Source organism: Aquarana catesbeiana, linkage group LG09, assembly GCF_042186555.1.
Source record: "Aquarana catesbeiana isolate 2022-GZ linkage group LG09, ASM4218655v1, whole genome shotgun sequence".
Lineage (NCBI taxonomy): Eukaryota > Metazoa > Chordata > Amphibia > Anura > Ranidae > Aquarana > Aquarana catesbeiana.
In genome coordinates this window covers 26,327,842-26,348,860 of record NC_133332.1, presented here as the reverse complement: position 1 = coordinate 26,348,860, position 21,019 = coordinate 26,327,842, and the positions used below count along the sequence as shown (strand labels likewise).

Sequence of the window (21,019 nt, the reverse complement as noted above, 5' to 3'; positions counted from 1 at the left end):
TAGGCTGGGTTCACACATGTCCGTTTGCAGTCCGGAGTCTAGTGCGGTTTTTACCTGAATTTGCACCTGAACCGGACCCAAAAATCACACAGGACTCTTTGCAAAATGGATTGCGGCCGCACCAGACATGTGTGAACCGGCTCCATTGAAGCCGGTTCAGTTAGTTCACACATGTTATCCGAATCGGGTGCAGTTAAAAACGCGTCCGATTCGCATATATGTGAACCGAGCCTTATGCCGCGTACACACGGTCGGACTTTTCACCTGCAAAAGTCCGACGGACGCCGCCGGACAAAGTCCGGCGGAAAGTCCGACCGTGTGTGTCTCCATCGGACTTCCGACGGACCGTTTCGGTCGGATTTTTGCGGAAATCCGACGTACTTTAGATTTGAAGCCTGCTTCAAATCTTTACGTCGTACCTCCGCCGGACTCAGTTCCTGACGGAAAGCCCGTTCGTCTGTATGCTAGTCCGAAGGACCAGATACGACGGAGGAGCAGGTTGCTGCATCTCGCGCTCGCTGCAATAGGAAAAACAAATCTTCCTATTGCGGCGAGCGCGGGGCATACCAGGCCCTTAGGTCTGGTATGGATTATAAAGGGGAACCCCTACGCCGAAAAAAACGGCGTGGGGTCCCCCTAAAATCCATACCAGACCCCGATCCGAGCACGCAGCCTGGCCGGTCCAGAAAGGGGGTGGGGACGAGCGAGCGCCCCCCCCCCCCCTCCTGAACCGTACCAGGCCGCATGCCCTCAACATGGGGGGTGGGTGCTTTGGGGGGAGGGGGGCGCCCTGCGCCCCCCCCCCCAAAGCACCTTGTCCCCATGTTGATGAGGACAAGGGCCTCTTCCCGACAACCCTGGCCGTTGGTTGTCGGGGTCTGCGGGCGGGGGCTTATCGGAATCTGGGAGCCCCCTTTAATAAGGGGGCCCCCAGATCCCGGCCCCCCACCCTATGTAAATGAGTATGGGGTACATGGTACCCCTACCCATTTACCTAGGTAAAAAGTGTCAGTAATAAAACACAACACAGGTTTTTAAAATAATTTATTAAACAGCTCCGGGGGGGTCTTCTTCCGTCTTCGGGGGTCCCTCCGGTTCATCTTCTCCCGGCGTCCGGTTGGTTCTTCTCCGCTCTCCGGCCTCTTCTCACCGGTGTCGCAGGTCTTCGGCCGGCCCCTCCGCTCTCTTCATGTAGCTCTATTGCGAGCGGAGGTCCGGACTTCTGGGCTTCTTGGCTTCTTGGCTTCTCTTCTCTTCTCTTCTCTTCTCCCAGATGTTGACACGACGCTCTCTCCGGCTGGACTGGTCTCTGAGGGCTGCGTTGTGACTTATATAGGCGGAGACCCCGCCCCCATATGATGTCACAGTCCCTGGGCATGCTGGGACTGTGACGTTTTAGGGGGCGTGGTCGACCACGCCCCCTAAAACGTCACAGTCCCAGCATGCCCAGGGACTGTGACATCATATGGGGGCGGGGTCTCCGCCTATATAAGTCACAACGCAGCCCTCAGAGACCAGTCCAGCCGGAGAGAGCGTCGTGTCAACATCTGGGAGAAGAGAAGAGAAGAGAAGAGAAGCCAAGAAGCCAAGAAGCCCAGAAGTCCGGACCTCCGCTCGCAATAGAGCTACATGAAGAGAGCGGAGGGGCCGGCCGAAGACCTGCGACACCGGGAGAAGAGGCCGGAGAGCGGAGAAGAACCAACCGGACGCCGGGAGAAGATGAACCGGAGGGACCCCCGAAGACGGAAGAAGACCCCCCCGGAGCTGTTTAATAAATTATTTTAAAAACCTGTGTTGTGTTTTATTACTGACACTTTTTACCTAGGTAAATGGGTAGGGGTACCATGTACCCCATACTCATTTACATAGGGTGGGGGGCCGGGATCTGGGGGCCCCCTTATTAAAGGGGGCTCCCAGATTCCGATAAGCCCCCGCCCGCAGACCCCGACAACCAACGGCCAGGGTTGTCGGGAAGAGGCCCTTGTCCTCATCAACATGGGGACAAGGTGCTTTGGGGGGGGGGGCGCAGGGCGCCCCCCTCCCCCAAAGCACCCACCCCCCATGTTGAGGGCATGCGGCCTGGTACGGTTCAGGAGGGGGGGGGGCGCTCGCTCGTCCCCACCCCCTTTCCTGACCGGCCAGGCTGCGTGCTCGGATCGGGGTCTGGTATGGATTTTAGGGGGACCCCACGCCGTTTTTTTCGGCGTAGGGGTTCCCCTTTATAATCCATACCAGACCTAAGGGCCTGCGACGGGGCTCGCAAGGTTTCAATCTCGCCAAAAAAAGCGGCGAGATTGAATTCCTTTTCTAGTCCCGTCGTACCAAAGTCACGTTCAAAATGAACGGACTTGTCCGTGTGTGGGAAAGTCCGTTCGTTCTGAAAGTCCGGCGGAAGTCCGTCGGGAAGACCGGATTCCGGAAAGTCCGGCCGTGTGTAGGCAAGTCCGGCCGTTCAGAAAGTCCGGCGGTAGTCCGCCGGAAGTCTGGCGGCAAGTACGTCGGACCTAGCTTTCTAGAAAGTCCGACCGTGTGTACGCGGCATTAGTGTCTATGAATGATGGTATATGTACTGGAATTTGTATTTCTTTTTTTTAATAATAATATGGCGATTAGCAACTTATAATAGGGCTGTGGTAGTGCGGCCGATAATCTGACACTTACTGACACGGAGGAGGGGGGGGGACTAACTGCCACTGACATCACCAGTGACACTAATACAGCGATCAGTGATAATATTATACACTATCACTGTACTAATGACACTGGCTGGGAAGGGGTTAACATCTCATGGTAATCATGGGGCTACCTGTGTGCCTAACAGTGGCGGCCGCTCCATTAGGGGTGCCGCCCCCCCCTATCCATGCGCCCGGCCCCTAATCTACATGCAGGGCGCTGGACGCATGGATTTCAATGTTTTTTGTTTTTTTTTTAAAGCACATGATTAGAGCCTGAGGCTCCAATTGGCTTAAAAAAAGGGTGGGCTCGGGGCTCAGAGCACTGCACCCTGAGCTCACCCAGTTGTGTGACAATAGTGAACTAATATTCGCTAATGTCTTCCTGATTCTCCTCCCGGCCAATCAGGAAGCGGGTCCTGAAACCCGGTTGGCCAGGGAGTCTTAGGAAGTCCTGTTCGGCCGGGATTAGAAGCAATTGCCCCACCTCTTTCCTCGGCAAGCTGGGGCGAGGAGCAGCAGGTGGAGGGGCAGAGAGTGGCAAATACAGCCTCTTTAAGCTTCCAGGAGCCCTACCCCGGATCCAGCACCACCTCGTCATCAGCCTCCTAAGGTAAGGCCACTGATCACCACCTTCCTGTCTGTCTCCCGTGGGGGGGGGTGCAATAGTGTGAGTTAAGGGGCCTAGGTTTGTTTGCCCCCCCCCCCCCCCCAAAATATTGAGCACCAGCTGCCACTGGTGCCTAACCAGTGTTAATGTATGTATTATGTGCTGCACTTTACTAAAAATCTCTTTGTTCCTTCTTGCAGGGATAAGTAACAGAGAGATTGTTCCCTCCGTACAGAGCCCTGTGTTGTTTAGCAACACAGGGCTCTGGTCTGTGATTGGACACAGGCGATCAGCAGGTCCCTGCACATGAGTCATTGGCCCAGGACCTGCTGCCAAAATCCCATTGTGTCCAATCACGGCAGGTGTCGGCGGGGCGGGGGCCCATGCGCACACCCTGTACCCAAAAGTGGCAGGTACGTTGCTGTGCCCATCTGCAGTACATTGCGGGCGGTCCCGAAGTGGTTAAAAAATAATTTTAGGTCTGAAGATTACATAAAACCCCCAAACATTATACAGTGTATTATATACAGTATATTATTTATATATATATATATATATATATATATATATATATATATATATATATATATATATATAATATAATGAGCAGGTAAGCTGGGGGCGGTCCTAGGGAACTGACTCTTCCTGTATTGGTCAAATGTTTTAGCGGGTACAGAGACCCATCGCAAGTAAATAAAACTTACTTTACTGTATCTAAAAAATTTTATTTACCTGAAATTTTTTAAGTTGATGACAGGTTCTCTTTAATGACTGGTTGACATCTCCTGTGTTGTCTGATTTTAGATTGGAGGAAAGCCGTGATGAGTCCAGGTAAGTGTCCTCCAGATTCCAGACCTCCGTCACCCCCCCCTATACTGTCCATGCCATGTCACCTCTCCTGGGGTCTCCCCCTCTTCTATCGCCCCCCACCTGGTGGATAATGGTTGCAGTGAATCATGCCACACGTGGACTCTTAATGCATGTATTTTAATGCATTTTGATTACGGACACCCATGCTGGCTGCGCCCACTTTTAACCATGCCCATGACACCACACCCTCAACCACAAAATAACGTCCTCTCCCATTTTTTAACATGCCCTAAAATCAGTCACAGACTTTTGAAAAAAGAGGCAGATATTGAAAGTATAAAGAGAAAATACCTTGGGCACCACGAGAAGGGAAATGATGTGGTGAACAAGTGGTTGTGGGTGTGGCCAAAATTTGGTGATAGTGGGTGGGGTCTAAGTGGGGTTAAAATGGGTATAGTTATAAAAACCTGAGCCTATGCTGCTCTCTGTGAAGAGTGTAAAGCATGGAGTGCAGGGGTCAGGATTACGTAACAAGGAGAGTGCATGGATCAGGATTAAGTAACACACACGGTGCTGAGGTCAGGAGTAAATAATGTACAGAGTGCTGGGTCGGGAATGAATAAGGTACAAATTGCTGGGGTCAGGAGTAAGTAAGACACAGGGTCCTGGGGTCAGGAGTAAGTAAGACACAGGGTGCTGGGGTCAGGAGTAAGTAAGACACAGGGTCCTGGGGTCAGGAGTAAGTAACACACAGGGTCCTGGGGTCAGGAGTAAGTAACACACAGGGTGCTGGGGTCAGGAGTAAGTAACACACAGGGTCCTGGGGTCAGGAGTAACACACGGGATCCTGGGGTCAGGAGTAAGTAACACACAGGGTGCTGGGGTCAGGAGTAAGTAACACACAGGGTGCTGGGGTCAGGAGTAAGTAACAAACAGGGTTATAGGGTCAAGATAGGTAATACACAGGGTGCTGGGGTCAGGATTAAGTAACGCACAGAGTGATGGGCTCAGGAGTAGGTAATACACAGGGAAAAAAAAGAGGTAGTGGGTGGAATGTCCTAATAGATACGGCACCTCATCCCTAAACAAATTATGTATAGTAGAGCAGGGAGAAGGGGATTATAGCGGAGCCAAAAACAATTTAGAACACAATTATTATAAAAATATCAAATCTTTATTAGTATACAATTCTAAAAAACATAGTTCATGCACATATATTATATGTAGATAAAATAGACAAAGAGCACTTTACAATTTTGTATATTGACCAACACAAGAAAAAAAAAAAAAAAAAAAGACCTCTCCTGCGCTCAGGTGTTCATGAACTGGATATGTGGTGCAGCCACCTATAGAAGTAATGCCTAGCGTCTTGCAGCCCTCATTTGAACAATGGGTATTCAAGCTATAAAAAATCAGAAAAGAAAGAGATTTGCCCGCTTAGGCTCTGAAGAAAGGGGTGCTCCCCCGAAACGCGTAAGCCATCAGCCATTTGCACCGGTCTGATCCTCTCGGCAACAGGTCCTGGGGTGTAGATCCACAGAAACAGCGCTTTTGCGCCCTTTTGAAAGCTATTTTTATTAGCTCGTTTGTGAGTATAATTTTTACTGTTTTTATGCTGCATTAAAGTTTATCAGTGGTAATGCACTAGGTTGGTGCGCCCTCTTTCTTTTCTGATTGTATATTGACCAACACCATAGATGTTTGAAAGGTAGTCGATGGTCAATTCATCCCTACTAGTTTCGCCAATACATTGGCTTCATCAGGGGAATAGACAAATAGTAAAGAAGAGTAAAGACACGAGTAAAGCTCCCAGGACACGGAGTGAGCACTGTCAGGCAACCAGGGGCATTAGTTGAACTCGGCCCTGTATTTGGCTACAGAGGGCCCAAGAAGTGCCGATAAAAGCAATGATAGAGACATGTAAGAAGCAAGGGAATGCGCTGGATGGATCAAGGCGTGATACTTGGATATGACAGAGTCAAAAGACATGTATTGGAACCAAGAAAACATACATTCGCAAACGCCAGTGAAAGCAATGAAGTGCGTAATAGGCTTTGAATCAGGCAGTAGAAAAGGGCTGGACAGGGGAACGCCCAAAAAGGCTTCCAAAAAAACAGTCAACGTTGACTGTTTTGCACTGTGTTTCGGCTATGCTTGACTAAGATAACCAAATCTCCTGGACCTTTTTTTTGGAAGCCTTTTTTGGGGGGCGGGGCCGAGTCCGGCATTTGTGTCTATGGACGCAAATTCTGGACTCAGGAGCGAGCCTACAAGGTAAACCCCCCTGGGAGAGCGCTTCTCCTAGGGGGTTATCTGATGCAGGGAGGAACCGTGAGAGCCGCCGAGGGACCCCAGAAGACGAGGTTTGGGGCCACTCTGTGTAAAACAAGCTGCACACTGGAGGTAAGTTTGTTATTTTAAAAAAAAACAAAAAACGAGCCCTTACAATTACTTTAAGTAACTGACAGAGTTATTTTTGTCCATTTTTGTGCTGAGTTCAGCTTTAGGAAAACAACTTAAAAAAGATTGTGAGACTCATCGATACCTTTGCTGTTCCCTTGCAGAGTTCATCACCTTCTCCCCCGAGACCGCCCATCCAGAGCTGTCCGTCACCGAGGACTTCCAAACCCTCATGAACCGGCCTCCTCCCGACATGCCCACACTAAGCAATGCCCGTTTCGAGACTGAACGTTGCTGTCTTGGCCTCCCAGCCTTTACCCAGGGCTGCCACTACTGGGAGGTGGAGGTGGGAGATGGACTGGAGTGGGCGGTTGGCGTTGCTTCTCCAAAACTGCAAAGAAGGGGTGATGCCTACATGTTTCGCCCCCAGACGCTGATTTGGTGCATCTCCCGATTTACGGAGGCCTTTACAGCCCTGGACACACAGGAGAGCCCATTGCCCTTAGTGGGAGGCACCTTGCAGAAAGTTGGGGTCTACCTCAATCTGTCAGGTCCAAGGAAGCTCACCTTCTATGACCCCAGAAGCTGGGATATGCTCTATTCCTTCACTGATGTGGGTCAGGGAAGGGAAAGTGTCCTGCCATTCTTCTGGCTTGGCAAAAAAGGCGGCACAATGCGATTAAAAGGTCAAAATGGTGGTTAGCGTGACACCGAAAGATACTGAATAGACTGAACAGAGTAATGTACAATTCACATCAACCAATGAGATGATCAATGACCAATGGTCAACAATCATGAACCAGCTACTATTAGGACTATGCAAGAATGTAATCATTCAGTGTTACTGCAGATTGGCTTTTCCGCATTAATTGCAACAGGTTCATTTGGTTACACGTATCTCCTCTTTGCTCCTCAACAAGGAATTGAGAAGAAGAAACCCTGTGAGTTCTATAGGCCGCAATTAGGAATTAACACAAGGTTGAGGACTATCAGCCTGAGCAGCCAATCCCCAAGCACCATTATTGTCACATGGGAACAAGGGGTGCAAGCTGAAATCTCCCCAGACCTGGAAGTATTTTTCTTCCTTCCTGAAGATGTGGTGGGATGAAGGGTGATTGGGGATGTAGGAAAGTTGGGTATGTGTTGTTGTGGAGGGGGGCATACAAGTAAACCTGTTGATATGACTTGCAAGGGCAAAGCACAGGTTCACTTTAAAACTGGTTCTCAACCTATTTCACCCCAGAGGAACCCTTGAAATAATGTTGAGGTGTCAGGGAACCCCGATTGGTAATTTGTAGGCATAAGTAGAATATTGGACATCCATAGCAGATTATTTTACAACACCCCCCTACTCTGTATGGCCAAAAACAATTAAATGAAACAAATAACGGCCCAAAAAAAAGAAACAAAAACTGTGAAAATGGTAGTGTTCCTTTACATTGGTGGTCAACGGAAAAACGCTTCTTCATAATAGTGACTTGAAAAAGTAGGAAGGAAAGAGCACCCACTGTCCAAAGAAAAACAAGTTTAACAGTAGATAAAAAGATGTTTATTGGATGTGGTGAACAAGCACATCAAGCCAACGCGTTTCGGGGGAAAGGATTCCCCCTTCTTCAGGGCTATCTGTTGCTGCCAGCTATTTCAATGGGAAAGGTTTCCAAGCCGGATACCTATTTGCAGGGTTTTGGAAAACAAACTGGCAAAATGAAAGCTGTGGTTGCTGGGGCAGCATAGACTTGATTGCCACTTCCAATAAACATCTTTTTATCTACCAATAAACTCGTATTTCTTTTGACGCTAGGCACTTCTTCCTTCCTACTTGCCCAAGTCTACATGCGGAAACAATCATAAGATCGTACCAAAAGGGCAGCAGCCCATACCCCATTCACCGCCATTATTCAATATTGGGCACAACCTACTAGGAGGAATTCCTCCTACTCGCCCACACTACCACCTATCTATGACTAGCGACTGATCTAGTCAGCACATACGAGGTACCGTTCATAATGGTGGTCAGTGTAGAAGTGACCCCTTATGTTGGTGGTCATTGTAGGTGGGAGATCAATCCACCATTGCTCACTGCTCAACCCCTTCCCATCCAGCTCCAGTGTCCCTTTAACCAAATTATTATGCCCGAGGGGTGGTAAGAACATGACCATTGTGAATGGCTATCAAAGTGGTCACAAGATGAGGAGACAGTCCTGTCGGTTCCCAATTTTTTTTAGAGGCTGGGAGCTGTCTTTGGCAGTTTGGTAACTATGCTGGGAGCATGCTGTCCATGGATCTGTATGTGTGGTGCACCCTCTTTCCGACACACATATAGTATCTCACAAAAGTAAGTACACCCCTCACACTTTTGTAAATATTTTATTATATCTTTTCATGTGACAACACTGAAGAAATGACACTTTGCTACAATGTAAAGTAGTGAGTGTACAGCTTGTATAACAGTGTAAATTTGCTGTCCCCTCAAAATAACTCAACACACAGCCATTAATGTCTAAACCGCTGACAACAAAAGTGAGTACACCCCTAAGTGAAAATGTCCAAATTGGGCCCAAAGTGTCAATATTTTGTGTGGCCACCATTATTTTCCAGCACTGCCTTAACCCTCTTGGTCATGGAGTTCACCAGAGCTTCACAGGTTGCCACTGGAGTCCTCTTCCACTCCTCCATGATGACATCACAGAGCTGGTGGATGTTAGAGACCTTGCGCTCCTCCATCTTCCATGTGAGGATACCCCACAGATGCTCAATAGGGTTTAGGTCTGGAGACATGCTTGGCCAGTCCATCACCCTTACCCTCAGCTTCTTAAGCAAGGCAGGTGCATCTTGGAGGTGTGTTTGGGGTGGTTATCATGTTGGAATACTGCCCTGTGGCCCAGTCTCCGAAGGGAGGGGATCATGCTCTGCTTCAGTATGTCACAGCACATGTTGGCATTCATGGTTCCCTCAATGAACTGTAGCTCCCCAGTGCCGGCAGCACTCATCCAGCCCCAGACCATGACACTCCCACCATCATGCTTGGCTGTAGGCAAGACACACTTGTTTTTGTACTTCTCACCTGGTCTGAACCAAATAAGTTTATCTTGGTCTCATCAGACCACAGGACATGGTTCCAGTGAACCATGCCCTTAGTCTGTTTGTCTTCAGCAATCTATTTTCGGACTTTCTTGTGCATCATCTTTAGAAGAGGCTTCCTTCTGGGACAACAACCATGCAGACCAATTTAGTGCTGTGTGCGGCATATGGTCTGAGCACTGACAGGCTGACCCCCCACCCCTACAACCTCTGCAGCGATGCTGGCAGCACTCATACGTCTTTTTCCCAAAGACAACCTCTGGATATGACGCTGAGCATGTGCACTCAACTTCTTTGGTCGACAATGGCGAGGCCTGTTCTGTGTGGAACCTGTCCTGTTAAACCACTGTATGGTCTTGGCCACCGTGCTGCAGCTCACTTTCAGGGTCTTGGCAATCTTCTTATAGCCTAGGCCATCTTTATGTAGAGCAACAATTCTTTTTTTCAGATCCTCCATGTTGAACTTGCAATGACCAGTATGTGAGAGTGAGAGCGATAACACCAAATTTAACACACCTGCTCCCCATTCACACCTGAGACCTTGTAACACTAACAAGTCACATGACACCGGGGAAGGGAAAATGGCTAATTGGGCCCAACTTGGACATTTTCACCTAGGGGTGTAATCACTTTTGTTGCCAGCAGTTTAGACATTAATGGCTGTGTGTTGAGTTATTTTGAGGGGACAGCAAATTTACACTGTTATACAAGCTGTACACTCACTACTTTACATTGTAGCAAAGTGTCATTTCTTCAGTGTTGTCACATGAAAAGATATAATAAAATATTTACAAAAATGTGGGGGGTGTACTCACTTTTGTGAGATACTGTATGTGTTACGTAGGAAGCTATAGATTAAGGAACTCCTCTCAACCTCTGGAGGAACCCCAGGATTTCATGGAACCCTGATTGGGAAAGTCTACTTTAAAGCTTGTGTTGATGGGCTTTTGTTGGTTTTGCATGCCTATACAAACCCAAGTGAAGTCAAATGCAGGTGAGAAGGAGGTCAGCTGCAGATGAACTCATCAGTCAATGAACTCTGAATGATCTCAGAAGGGTCTCAAACTGATGACATCAACACAAGCATAAAGCCCATCAGGCCCTCGAAGAGAATTCTATTTATAAAAGTGCCTTGTTTTACACCACACCAACCAATCAGTTCCAACATTCCATTCATCAGTTGCCATATCTAATAGGGATGGGCCGAACGGACCCCTGTTCGGTTCGGATCAGAACTTCTGAACACCGCGAACGTTCGGACCCGAACACCGAGCCCCATTAAAGTCAATGGGACCCGAGCGTCAAATATCAAAAGTGCCCATTTTGAAGGGTTAAATGCAAGTAATTAGGCATACAATAGCTATAGGGGTCCGGGTCCTGCTCTGGGGGACATGGATCAATAAAAAAAAAAGTTTTTGAAAAACGTCATTTTTAAATGAGCAGTGATTTTTTTATTTTTAAAGTGAAAGCCTAAAAATGAAAAATTCCTTCCAATATAGTGCCAGGGGGGTCCCCTTAGTCTAACTGTAAAGTGTCAGATCTCTACCATGTCTCGAATCTGCTGCAGCACTAATTGAATTTATAAAGCCAAAAAAAATTTAATTTTTCCTGCAAGCTGCCTTTATTTTGCTCAGCAACAGCTGGAGAGCCAGTGTGTATGATGAGGCCACAATGTAATGCACTGGGAACAAGATTACATATTTTTTGGATACATTCTGGTGTAACTTTGACTTTGGATAGAAGTAACGGGTACAGAAAAATTACTCTTTGGGTGTCGGTGGTGCCTTCCCACCGTAACACTATAGAGGTAATCTTGATGAAAGCAAGAATTTGCCTTGCTGTAAAAAATTGCAATGATATGCACCTGTCAAACAAGTGCAGAAAAATTACTCTTTGGGTGTCGGGGCGCCTTCCCACCGTAACCCTATAGAGGTGCCCTTGATGAAGGTAAAAAAATTTGCAATGATATGCACCTGTCAGAAAAATTGGTCTTTGGGTGTTAATTGTGCCCATGAAACCTATACCAAAAACATTCTTCCAGGTTAAATGATTGAACACCCTCAAAGCTAAGCAGCCTGCTGGCCCCCTTACAGTGCCAAGGGAACGTCTGCCTCTCCTTGTTGTTCTCCCAGACATTATTGGGAGGGAGGGGGCGGTGCTTATAAGCAAATGTAAAGGAGAAGTTGAAATCTGTACGTAGATGCACTTTAATCAAGGTAAAGAGGTGTTTGGTGCCCTTTAATTTGAGTACTCACACTACACAGACACACTCCACGGATACAATATAATATACTGCAATATAATGCGCCAAACGTACAGTGATACACAGAACTATATGGCGTTAAACTGGCAGTAACGCACGCAAAACTATATGGCGTTAAACTGGCAGTAACGCACGCAATACGATATGGCGTTAAACTGGCAGTAATGCACTCAAAACTATATGGTGTTAAACTGGCAGTAACGCACGCAATACGATATGGCGTTAAACTGGCGGTAACGCATGCAAAACTATATGGCGTTAAACTGGCAGTAACGCACGCAATACAATATGACGTTAAACTGGTAGTAAGGCACACAGAACTATATGGCGTTAAACTGGCAGTAATGCATGCAAAACTATATTGCATTAAACTGGCAGTAACGCACGCAAAACTATATGGTGTTAAACTGGCAGTAACGCACGCAATACGATATGGCGTTAAACTGGCGGTAACGCATGCAAAACTATATGGCGTTAAACTGGTAGTAACGCACGCAATACAATATGGCGTTAAACTGGTAGTAAGGCACACAGAACTATATGGCGTTAAACTGGCAGTAATGCATGCAAAACTATATGGCATTAAACTGGCAGTAACGCACGCAAAACTATATGGCGTTAAACTGGCAGTAACGCACGCAATACGATATGGGGTTAAATTGGCAGTAACGCACGCAATACAATATGGCGTTAAACTGGTAGTAAGGCACACAGAACTATATGGCGTTAAACTGGCAGTAATGCATGCAAAACTATATGGCATTAAACTGGCAGTAACGCATGCAAAACTATATGGCGTTAAACTGGCAGTAACGCACGCAATACAATATGGCGTTAAACTGGTAGTAAGGCACACAGAACTATATGGCGTTAAACTGGCAGTAATGCATGCAAAACTATATGGCATTAAACTGGCAGTAACGCACGCAATACAATACGGCGTTAAACTGGTAGTAAGGCACACAGAACTATATGGCGTTAAACTGGCAGTAATGCATGCAAAACTATATGGCATTAAACTGGCAGTAACGCACGCTGAATGATGGTCCTCACTACACTCACACTATCCCTAGACTGACACTGAACTAATATTCTACACTGAAGCAATTGAATTGAAGCAAAATAGCACAGTATAGCACACTAACTAATAGCACTGAACAGAGCCCTGTTCTATCTCTCTCCACACCAAAATCACACTGAAAATGGCAGCCATTGAAAGAATACTTTTATACTGTGGGGTGGGAATGAGCCATGATTGGATAAAGTCATGAAGACAGTGTCCAATCATGACTCTGACAGTGCTCTGTGCCCCAGCAGTGAAAGCTTCAGCCAATCAGGACTTGCAATGCATTGTTCAACGCCACAATGCATTGTGGTCAGTTTGGGGGGGGCCCGAACAAAAGGTTGAATGAACCATTTGTTCGAATGTTCAGTCCAAACAACGAAAGTTCGGCCCGAACTAATGCTTGGGCCGAACCGTTCGCCCATCCCTAATATCTAAACCAAATCTGCCCATACACTAGTATTGTCATTGATGCCCAAGTTGACCACGTGCTGATGTCTTCTGAGACAGTTACCCAGGACCATGGAGTAAGGACTGTCCCAGTGTTGGGTAATCAACAGCAATCAGGAAAGGCCTTCTAACCATGGCGATTGTTTGGTTCTCTGAGAGTTGTCATTTAGCACTGCCCCATAGACAATGAACTAATACATGATCTGGCCATGGATGTCATTAAAGCCCAAGTTGACCACGTGCTGATGCCTTCTGAGACAGTTACCCAGGACCATGGAGTAAGGACTGTCCCAGTGTTGAGAAATCAACAGCAATCAGGAAAGGCCTTCTAACCATGGCGATTGTTTGGTTCTCTGAGAGTTGTCATTTAGCACTGCCCCTTAGACAATGAACCAACACTTGATCTGGCCATGGATGTCATTGATGCCCAAGTGCACCACGTGCTGATGTCTTCTGAGACAGTTACCCAGGGACATGGAGTAAGGGCCGGGAGTCATGTGCAGACAGTCCGAGTGTCGGGAAAACAATAACAATTAGGAAGAGCCTACTAACCAGGCCGATTGTCTGGTTCTCTGAGAGTTGTCATTCAGCACTGCCCCTTAAACAACGAACCAATGCCTGATCTGGCCAGATCATTTGATGTCCGTGGATGCATTCAAACCCAAATCCAGTGAAATTTATTTTAATTTTTTTTCGGATAGCACGGGGAGGAGTTAGAAGTTCTGTTAGGTTTTTATACATCCATGTGACCCACTTGGAAGAGATTGTCCTCACTTTCCATCACAGTGATCATACAGGAGGCAATAGGAATCTCCCTAATAGGGTCACTAACAGTTGAGCAGATTTCCTTCACTTCAGGAAGGCAGAAAATGAGGGAAAGTATCTCAGTCTGGATAGATGCCAATAAAAACCTGACATATGATATCCTTGGAGATTGACTTTAATGGGACACTGTCACTTTGCCAGGGCAAAAGTTAAAAAAATATATATATATATTATAGTTGGATTTGCTCCGGAGTGGTGTCAGTTTTTGGCGAGCCAACCGTGATGAAATGCAGCTGGTTTTAGGTCAGACTTCTATCTTTCAGACAATTGGAATGTTTTCAATACAAAGGTGATCCATGATATCCCTGGAGATGGACTTTAAAGGGACACTGTCAATTTGCATAACTCGGGGCAAATGTAAGAAAAAACTAATAATATATATATATATATATATATATATATATATATATATATATATATATATATTATCACCAAAAGTATTGGGACGCCTGCCTTTACACGCACATGAACTTTAATGGCATCCCAGTCTTAGTCTGTAGGGTTCAATATTGAGTTGTCCCAACCTTTGCCGCTATAACATCTTCAACTCCTCTGGGAAGGCCATCCACAAGGTTTAGGAGTGTGTCTATGGGGATGTTTGACCATTCTTCCAGAAGAACATTTGTGAGGTCAGGCACTGATGTTAGTAGAGAAGGCCTGGCTCGCAGTCTCCGCTATAATTCATCCCAAAGGTGTTCTATGGGGTTGAGGTCAGGACTCTGTGCAGGCCAGTCAAGTTTCTCAACCCCAAACTCGCTCATCCATGTCTTTATGACTGGTCCAAATCATTTGGTGGAGGGGGGATTATGGTGTGGGGTTGTTTTTCAGGGGTTGGGTTTGGCCCCTTAGTTCCAGTGAAGAGAACTCTTAAGCCGTCAGCATACCAAGACATTTTGGACAATTTCATGCTCCCAACTTTGTGGGAACAGTTTGGAGATGGCCCCTTCCTGTTCCAACATGACTGCCCACCAGGGCACAAAGCAAGGTCCATAAAGACATGGATGAGCGAGTTTGGGGTGGAGGAACTTAACCTCAACCTGATAGAACACCTTTGGGATGTATTAGAGAGGAGCCTGCGAGCCAGGCCTTCTCATCCAACATCAGTTCCATGACCTCACAAATGCTCTTCTGGAAGAATGGTCAAACATTCCCATAGACACACTCCTAAACCTTGTGGACGGCCTTCCCAGAAGAGTTGAAGCTGTTATAGATGCAAAGGGTGGGCCGACTCAATATTGAACCCTACGGACTAAGACTGGGATGCCATTAAAGTTCATGTGCGTGTAAAGGCAGGTGTCCCAATACTTTTGGCAATATAGTGTAGATAAAACGTATGTGTATGGCCCATTGAATGATCTTTTCAATCTTCCGGTGGCCACCATTAAACAGATGACGGTGATCACCCACAAGCACTAGTGGATTTTCCCCGGAGTGGTGTCAGTTTTTGGCGAGCCAGCTGTGATGAAATGCTGCCGGTTGTAGGTCACATTTCTATCTGTCAGACAATTGGAATGTATTAAATACAGACAAAGATGACTCAGGAAACAACAATGAGATGTCACGTGTCACAATGTTGTCACCCCGAGGAGCCATCACTGGAGACACGCTGAGAATAAAGAGCTGGAAAGATGTCATCTGTCAATGTGAAATGTTTGACAATAAAGCTTTATTTTTCCGTCACAACATATTGCTTGTTTTTATCACAATATATGTCATAAATACAGCAACACGCTCCCTACAGATCAAACGAGGGATAAGAAACAAAGTATCACATGTATACAATGGAGCGCGGGGTACAGAGAACAAACCACATACAAAGTACAATAACAAAAAATTATCAAAGAAAATTAAAACATAAATCAGTCAGCAGTGTATCTTCATTCCTCCAACATTTCTGGAGATAGGATTTCTTTATCAGAGATTCCCCATTCTCAGGGGGTCTTCGTACCCCGGAACATTGGACATTGGGGTCTCAGGTTAGTCACTGGCTGACTGATTTACTTTTAATAGGGCCACCAGAGTGCTTTATAACTGCACACATCTAAAGGCAATCCTGCATCTGCCAACAAACACTGCGACAAGGCAATTGTCTGCTCTCATCCACATGGCAACAACGCTCTTCTCTACTCTCACCAACATGGCAACAAAGCTCTTCTCTGCTCTCACCCACATGGCAACAACAACACTCTTCTCTACTCTCACCAACATGGCAACAACGCTCTTCTCTACTCTCACCAACATGGCAACAAAGCTCTTCTCTGCTCTCACCAACATGGCAACAAAGCTCTTCTCTGCTCTCACCCACATGGCAACAACGCTCTTCTCTACTCTCACCAACATGGCAACAACGCTCTTCTCTGCTCTCACCAACATGGCAACAACACTCTTCTCTGCTCTCACCAACATGGCAACAACGCTCTTTTCTGCTCTCACCAACATGGCAACAACAACGCTCTTCTCTGCTCTCACCAACATGGCAACAAAGCTCTTCTCTACTCTCACCAACATGGCAACAACGCTCTTTTCTACTCTCACCAACATGGCAACAACGCTCTTCTCTACTCTCACCAACATGGCAACAACACTCTTCTCTGCTCTCACCAACATGGCAACAACACTCTTCTCTGCTCTCACCAACATGGCAACAACGCTCTTCTCTGCTCTCACCAATATGGCAACAACGCTCTTCTCTACTCTCACCAACATGGCAACAACACTCTTCTCTGCTCTCACCAACATGGCAACAACGCTCTTCTCTGCTCTCACCAACATGGCCACAACAACGCTCTTCTCTGCTCTCACCAATACGGCAACAACAACGCTCTTTTCTGCTCTCACCAACATGGCAACAACGCTCTTTTCTGCTCTCACCAACATGGCAACAACGCTCTTTTTTGCTCTCACCAACATGGCAACAACGCTCTTCTCTACTCTCACCCACATGGCAACAACGCTCTTCTCTGCTCTCACCCACATGGCAACAACGCTCTTTTCTGCTCTCACCAACATGGCAACAACGCTCTTCTCTACTCTCACCCACATGGCAACAACGCTCTTTTCTGCTCTCACCAACATGGCAACAACGCTCTTCTCTACTCTCACCCACATGGCAACAACGCTCTTCTCTGCTCTCACCAACATGGCAACAACACTCTTCTCTGCTCTCACCAACATGGCAACAACGCTATTCTCTACTCTCACCAACATGGCAACAACGCTCTTCTCTACTCTCACCCACATGGCAACAACACTCTTTTCTGCTCTCACCGACATTACAACAACGCTCTTTTCTACTCTCACCAACATGGCAACAACGCTCTTTTCTACTCTCACCAACATTGCAACAACGCTCTTCTCTGCTCTCACCAACATGGCAACAACGCTCTTCTCTGCTCTCACCAACATGGCAACAACGCTCTTCTCTGCTCTCACCAACATGGCAACAACGCTCTTCTCTGCTCTCACCAACATGGCAACAACGCTCTTTTCTGCTCTCACCAACATGGCAACAACACTCTTCTCTACTCTCACCAACATGGCAACAACGCTCTTCTCTACTCTCACCAACATGGCAACAACGCTCTTCTCTGCTCTCACCAACATGGCAACAACGCTCTTCTCTGCTCTCACCAACATGGCAACAACACTCTTTTCTGCTCTGACACACAGAGCTGTGGCTCAGGAGCAATGCTGCTCAAGTGCCCCCAAAGTAAGCTGATTGCTCTGGGGGCAATTGGCGAGAGGGAGGGGCCATAAGCACCGGCTGGGGATCTGAGAAGAGAAGGATTGGGGGCTGCTCTGTGCAATACCACTGCACAACACAGCTAAGTATAACATGTTCCACAGATGCAAGGATTGCATTAAGGTAAAATTGTTTAATCTTACCTGGTAATTGCGCGGTCATGCAACGCTGTACCCAAATTAAATTTATATCATTTTTTTCACAAAAATAGAGCTTTCTTTTGGTGGTATTTGATCACCTCTGGGTTTTGTTTTGTTTTTTTGTGATATAAACCATTTTTTACCTTCTGTTATAAAACATATCCAATATAGAAATAAAAAAAAAAAATCAAATTCCTTCATACATGTAGGCCGCCGATATGTGTTCTGTTACATGTTTTTGGTAAAAATCCCAATATGCGTATATTGATTGGTTTGCGTGAAAGCTATAGCGTTTACAAACTCTGGGATATACAGTATACTGGAATTTTTTTTTTATATATACTAATAATAGTGGCGATCAGTGACTTATAGAGGGACTGTGATAGTGTGGTGGACAAATTGGCACTAACTGCCACTGACATCACCAGTGACTCTAACAGAGTGATCAGAGATAATACCATACACTGTCACTGTACTAATGACACTGGGAGGGGGGTTACCATTTAGGGGCAATCAAGGGGTTAACTGTGTGCCTAACCATGTGTAATGTGTGCTGATTTTTACTACAGATCACTTTGTTTCTTTTCCCTGTTTTGCAGGGAAAAGAAACAAAGAGATTGTTCCCTCTATATGGAGCTCTGTGTTAATTTCCAACACAGAGCTTTGGGATGTGATTGGACACGGCCAATCAGCGGGTCCAGGCTGGGATCTGCTGACAAACTCCTGGTGTGTCAAATCACAGGAGAGTAGGCAGGTGGGGGCGTCGTGAACGCCCCGAAACCCGGAAGCAGTCAGTGATGTACGGGAACGCCACTTTGCCTGGAGGAGCCGCCTTGTCGCAGTGCAGTATATACAGTGGGGGCAAAATAATGATTTGATCCCCTGTACATTGTGTAAGTTTGCCCACTTACAAAGAAATGAAGGGTCTATCATTTTTTATCATAGGTGTATTTTAAAATGATAGAGACAGAATATCAACCAAAGATACAGAAAAAAAAACACATAAGACAAATGTTATAAATTGAGTTGCAGTTCGGTGAGTACAATAAATATTTGATCCCCAACCAACCAACAATAATTCTGGCTCCCACAGACTGGATACAGTAGGTGCTCATGTGGAACACAGATTAGTTTTGTCAATGTAAGAAGGAGCACCTAACGACAACTTGTTATGTGTATAAAAGACATCTGTCCACAGAATCTCTTTCTTCCATTCAAACCTCACCATCATGGCCAAGACCAAAGAGCTGTCAAAGGACGTCAGGGACAAGATTGTAGACCTACACAAGGATGGAATGGGCTACAAGACCATCAACAAGAACCTTGTTGAGAAGGAGACAACTGTTGGAGCGATTATTTCCAAATGGAAGGAATACAAAATAACCATCAATCGCCCTCGGTCTGGAGCTAGGGTGGCCACCTCATCCCTTTAAACCCAAACACATATCAATTACTCAGGTTCTGTGGCTAATTCAGGTGGTAATTAAACTCACTTGGTGCCTTATCTGCATTAAATTAGCCTCAGAACCTGTGTAATTCATATGTGTCCGGGTTTAAAGGGGTGAGGTGGCAACCCTATCTGGAGCTCCATGCAAGATTTCACCTCATGGGGCAAGGATGATCATGAGAAAAGTGAGGGATCAGCTTGTGAATGATCTGAAGGCAGTTGGCACTACAGTTACCAAACAAACTATTGGTAGCACAATACCATAGTTGCCAATAGTCCCGAATTTTCCGGGACATTCCGGGGATTTAGATCCTTTCCCCGATTTTAGTGTTTCCCGGGAAATGTCCCAGGAAATCCCTTTTTTCCAGATTTTTCACCGCCACCGCTAGAGGTCCGCGGAGATAATGTCTCCGCCGGCCGCCATTTTCCAGAAGACCAGACGACTTGGCAACAAGAAGTGGAGCCTGCCAAGTGGCTACAATAGGAATAGAGCTACAGCAACGCCAACCCCCCGCCCCCGGTCTGTCTGTCATCTGTGACCTGTTGTGAAAAGGGGTGGGCTGTGGCACAGCTCAATTTCTATTGTAGCTAGCCAGCTCTGCCTCTATTTTGTTCCCCCACGGCTTCTTACTTCAGTAATGGCGGTGGAGGCACCGCTGCTGGGATATAGAAGGGCTCCAATGAGGGGGGAGACCTGAGCTGTAAGGAAGCACTCCGCTGGGGACAGTGACACCTGAGATGTGAGGAGGCACTCCGCTGACTGGGGACAGTGACACCTGAGCTGTAAGGAAGCACTCCGCTGGGGACAGTGACACCTGAGCTGTAAGGAAGCACTCCGCTGGGGACAGTGACACCTGAGATGTAAGGAAGCACTCCGCTGGGGACAGTGACACCTGAGATGTAAGGAAGCACTCCGCTGGGGACAGTGACACCTGAGCTGTAAGGAAGCACTCCGCTGGGGACAGTGACACCTGAGATGTAAGGAAGCACTCCGCTGGGGACAGTGACACCTGAGATGTAAGGAAGCACTCCGCTGGCTGGGGACAGTGACACCTGAGATGTAAGGAGGCACTCCTGATGATTGAAGCGCTAACACCAGGTGTTTGGAGTATTTTTATCTGCTGATTGTTAAACTTTCTGGAATACACATATTTCTATTGTGGTGTAGGATCTGGGCCTGCTGTCCCTCCATTCCTCTTTTTTTCCCTTCCTTCTCTCTCTCTTTCTTTGTTTTTCTCCCTCCATCCCTCGTTACCTCACACTCTAACTAAACTCCCTTTGAGTCACGCCCCTTTAAGCCACGCCCAATATTACGCTTAAACCACGCCCAATGTTCACTTCGCACGCCGCATTTTCCTTTCCCCACTAGGCCCCTGAAGACGTTGGTGTATACCAATGAAACCGGTAGGGTGCTTGATTGTGATATGTCATCTCCGCTGTTTTTGAAGCATAGCTGGAACGCACCACGGCGTTTCCATGCACATGCAAAAATTTGCTGTTTTTATCTTGTTTTTAT

General features: G+C 46.8%; 1 protein-coding gene across 1 annotated transcript in view; it reads left to right on the top strand.

Annotated features, from left to right (window-relative positions):
* LOC141107440 (butyrophilin subfamily 1 member A1-like) overlaps positions 1-8,861 on the top strand; it is a 177,170-nt gene extending 168,309 nt beyond the window's left edge. Inside the window, exons 8-9 of the mRNA XM_073598159.1 lie at positions 4,087-4,113; positions 6,657-8,861. Coding sequence (XP_073454260.1) covers positions 4,087-4,113; positions 6,657-7,195 — 566 coding nt within the window. The 3' untranslated portion in view covers positions 7,196-8,861. The remainder of the gene's footprint in view (positions 1-4,086; positions 4,114-6,656) is intronic.
* The last annotated feature ends 12,158 nt before the right edge of the window (positions 8,862-21,019 follow it).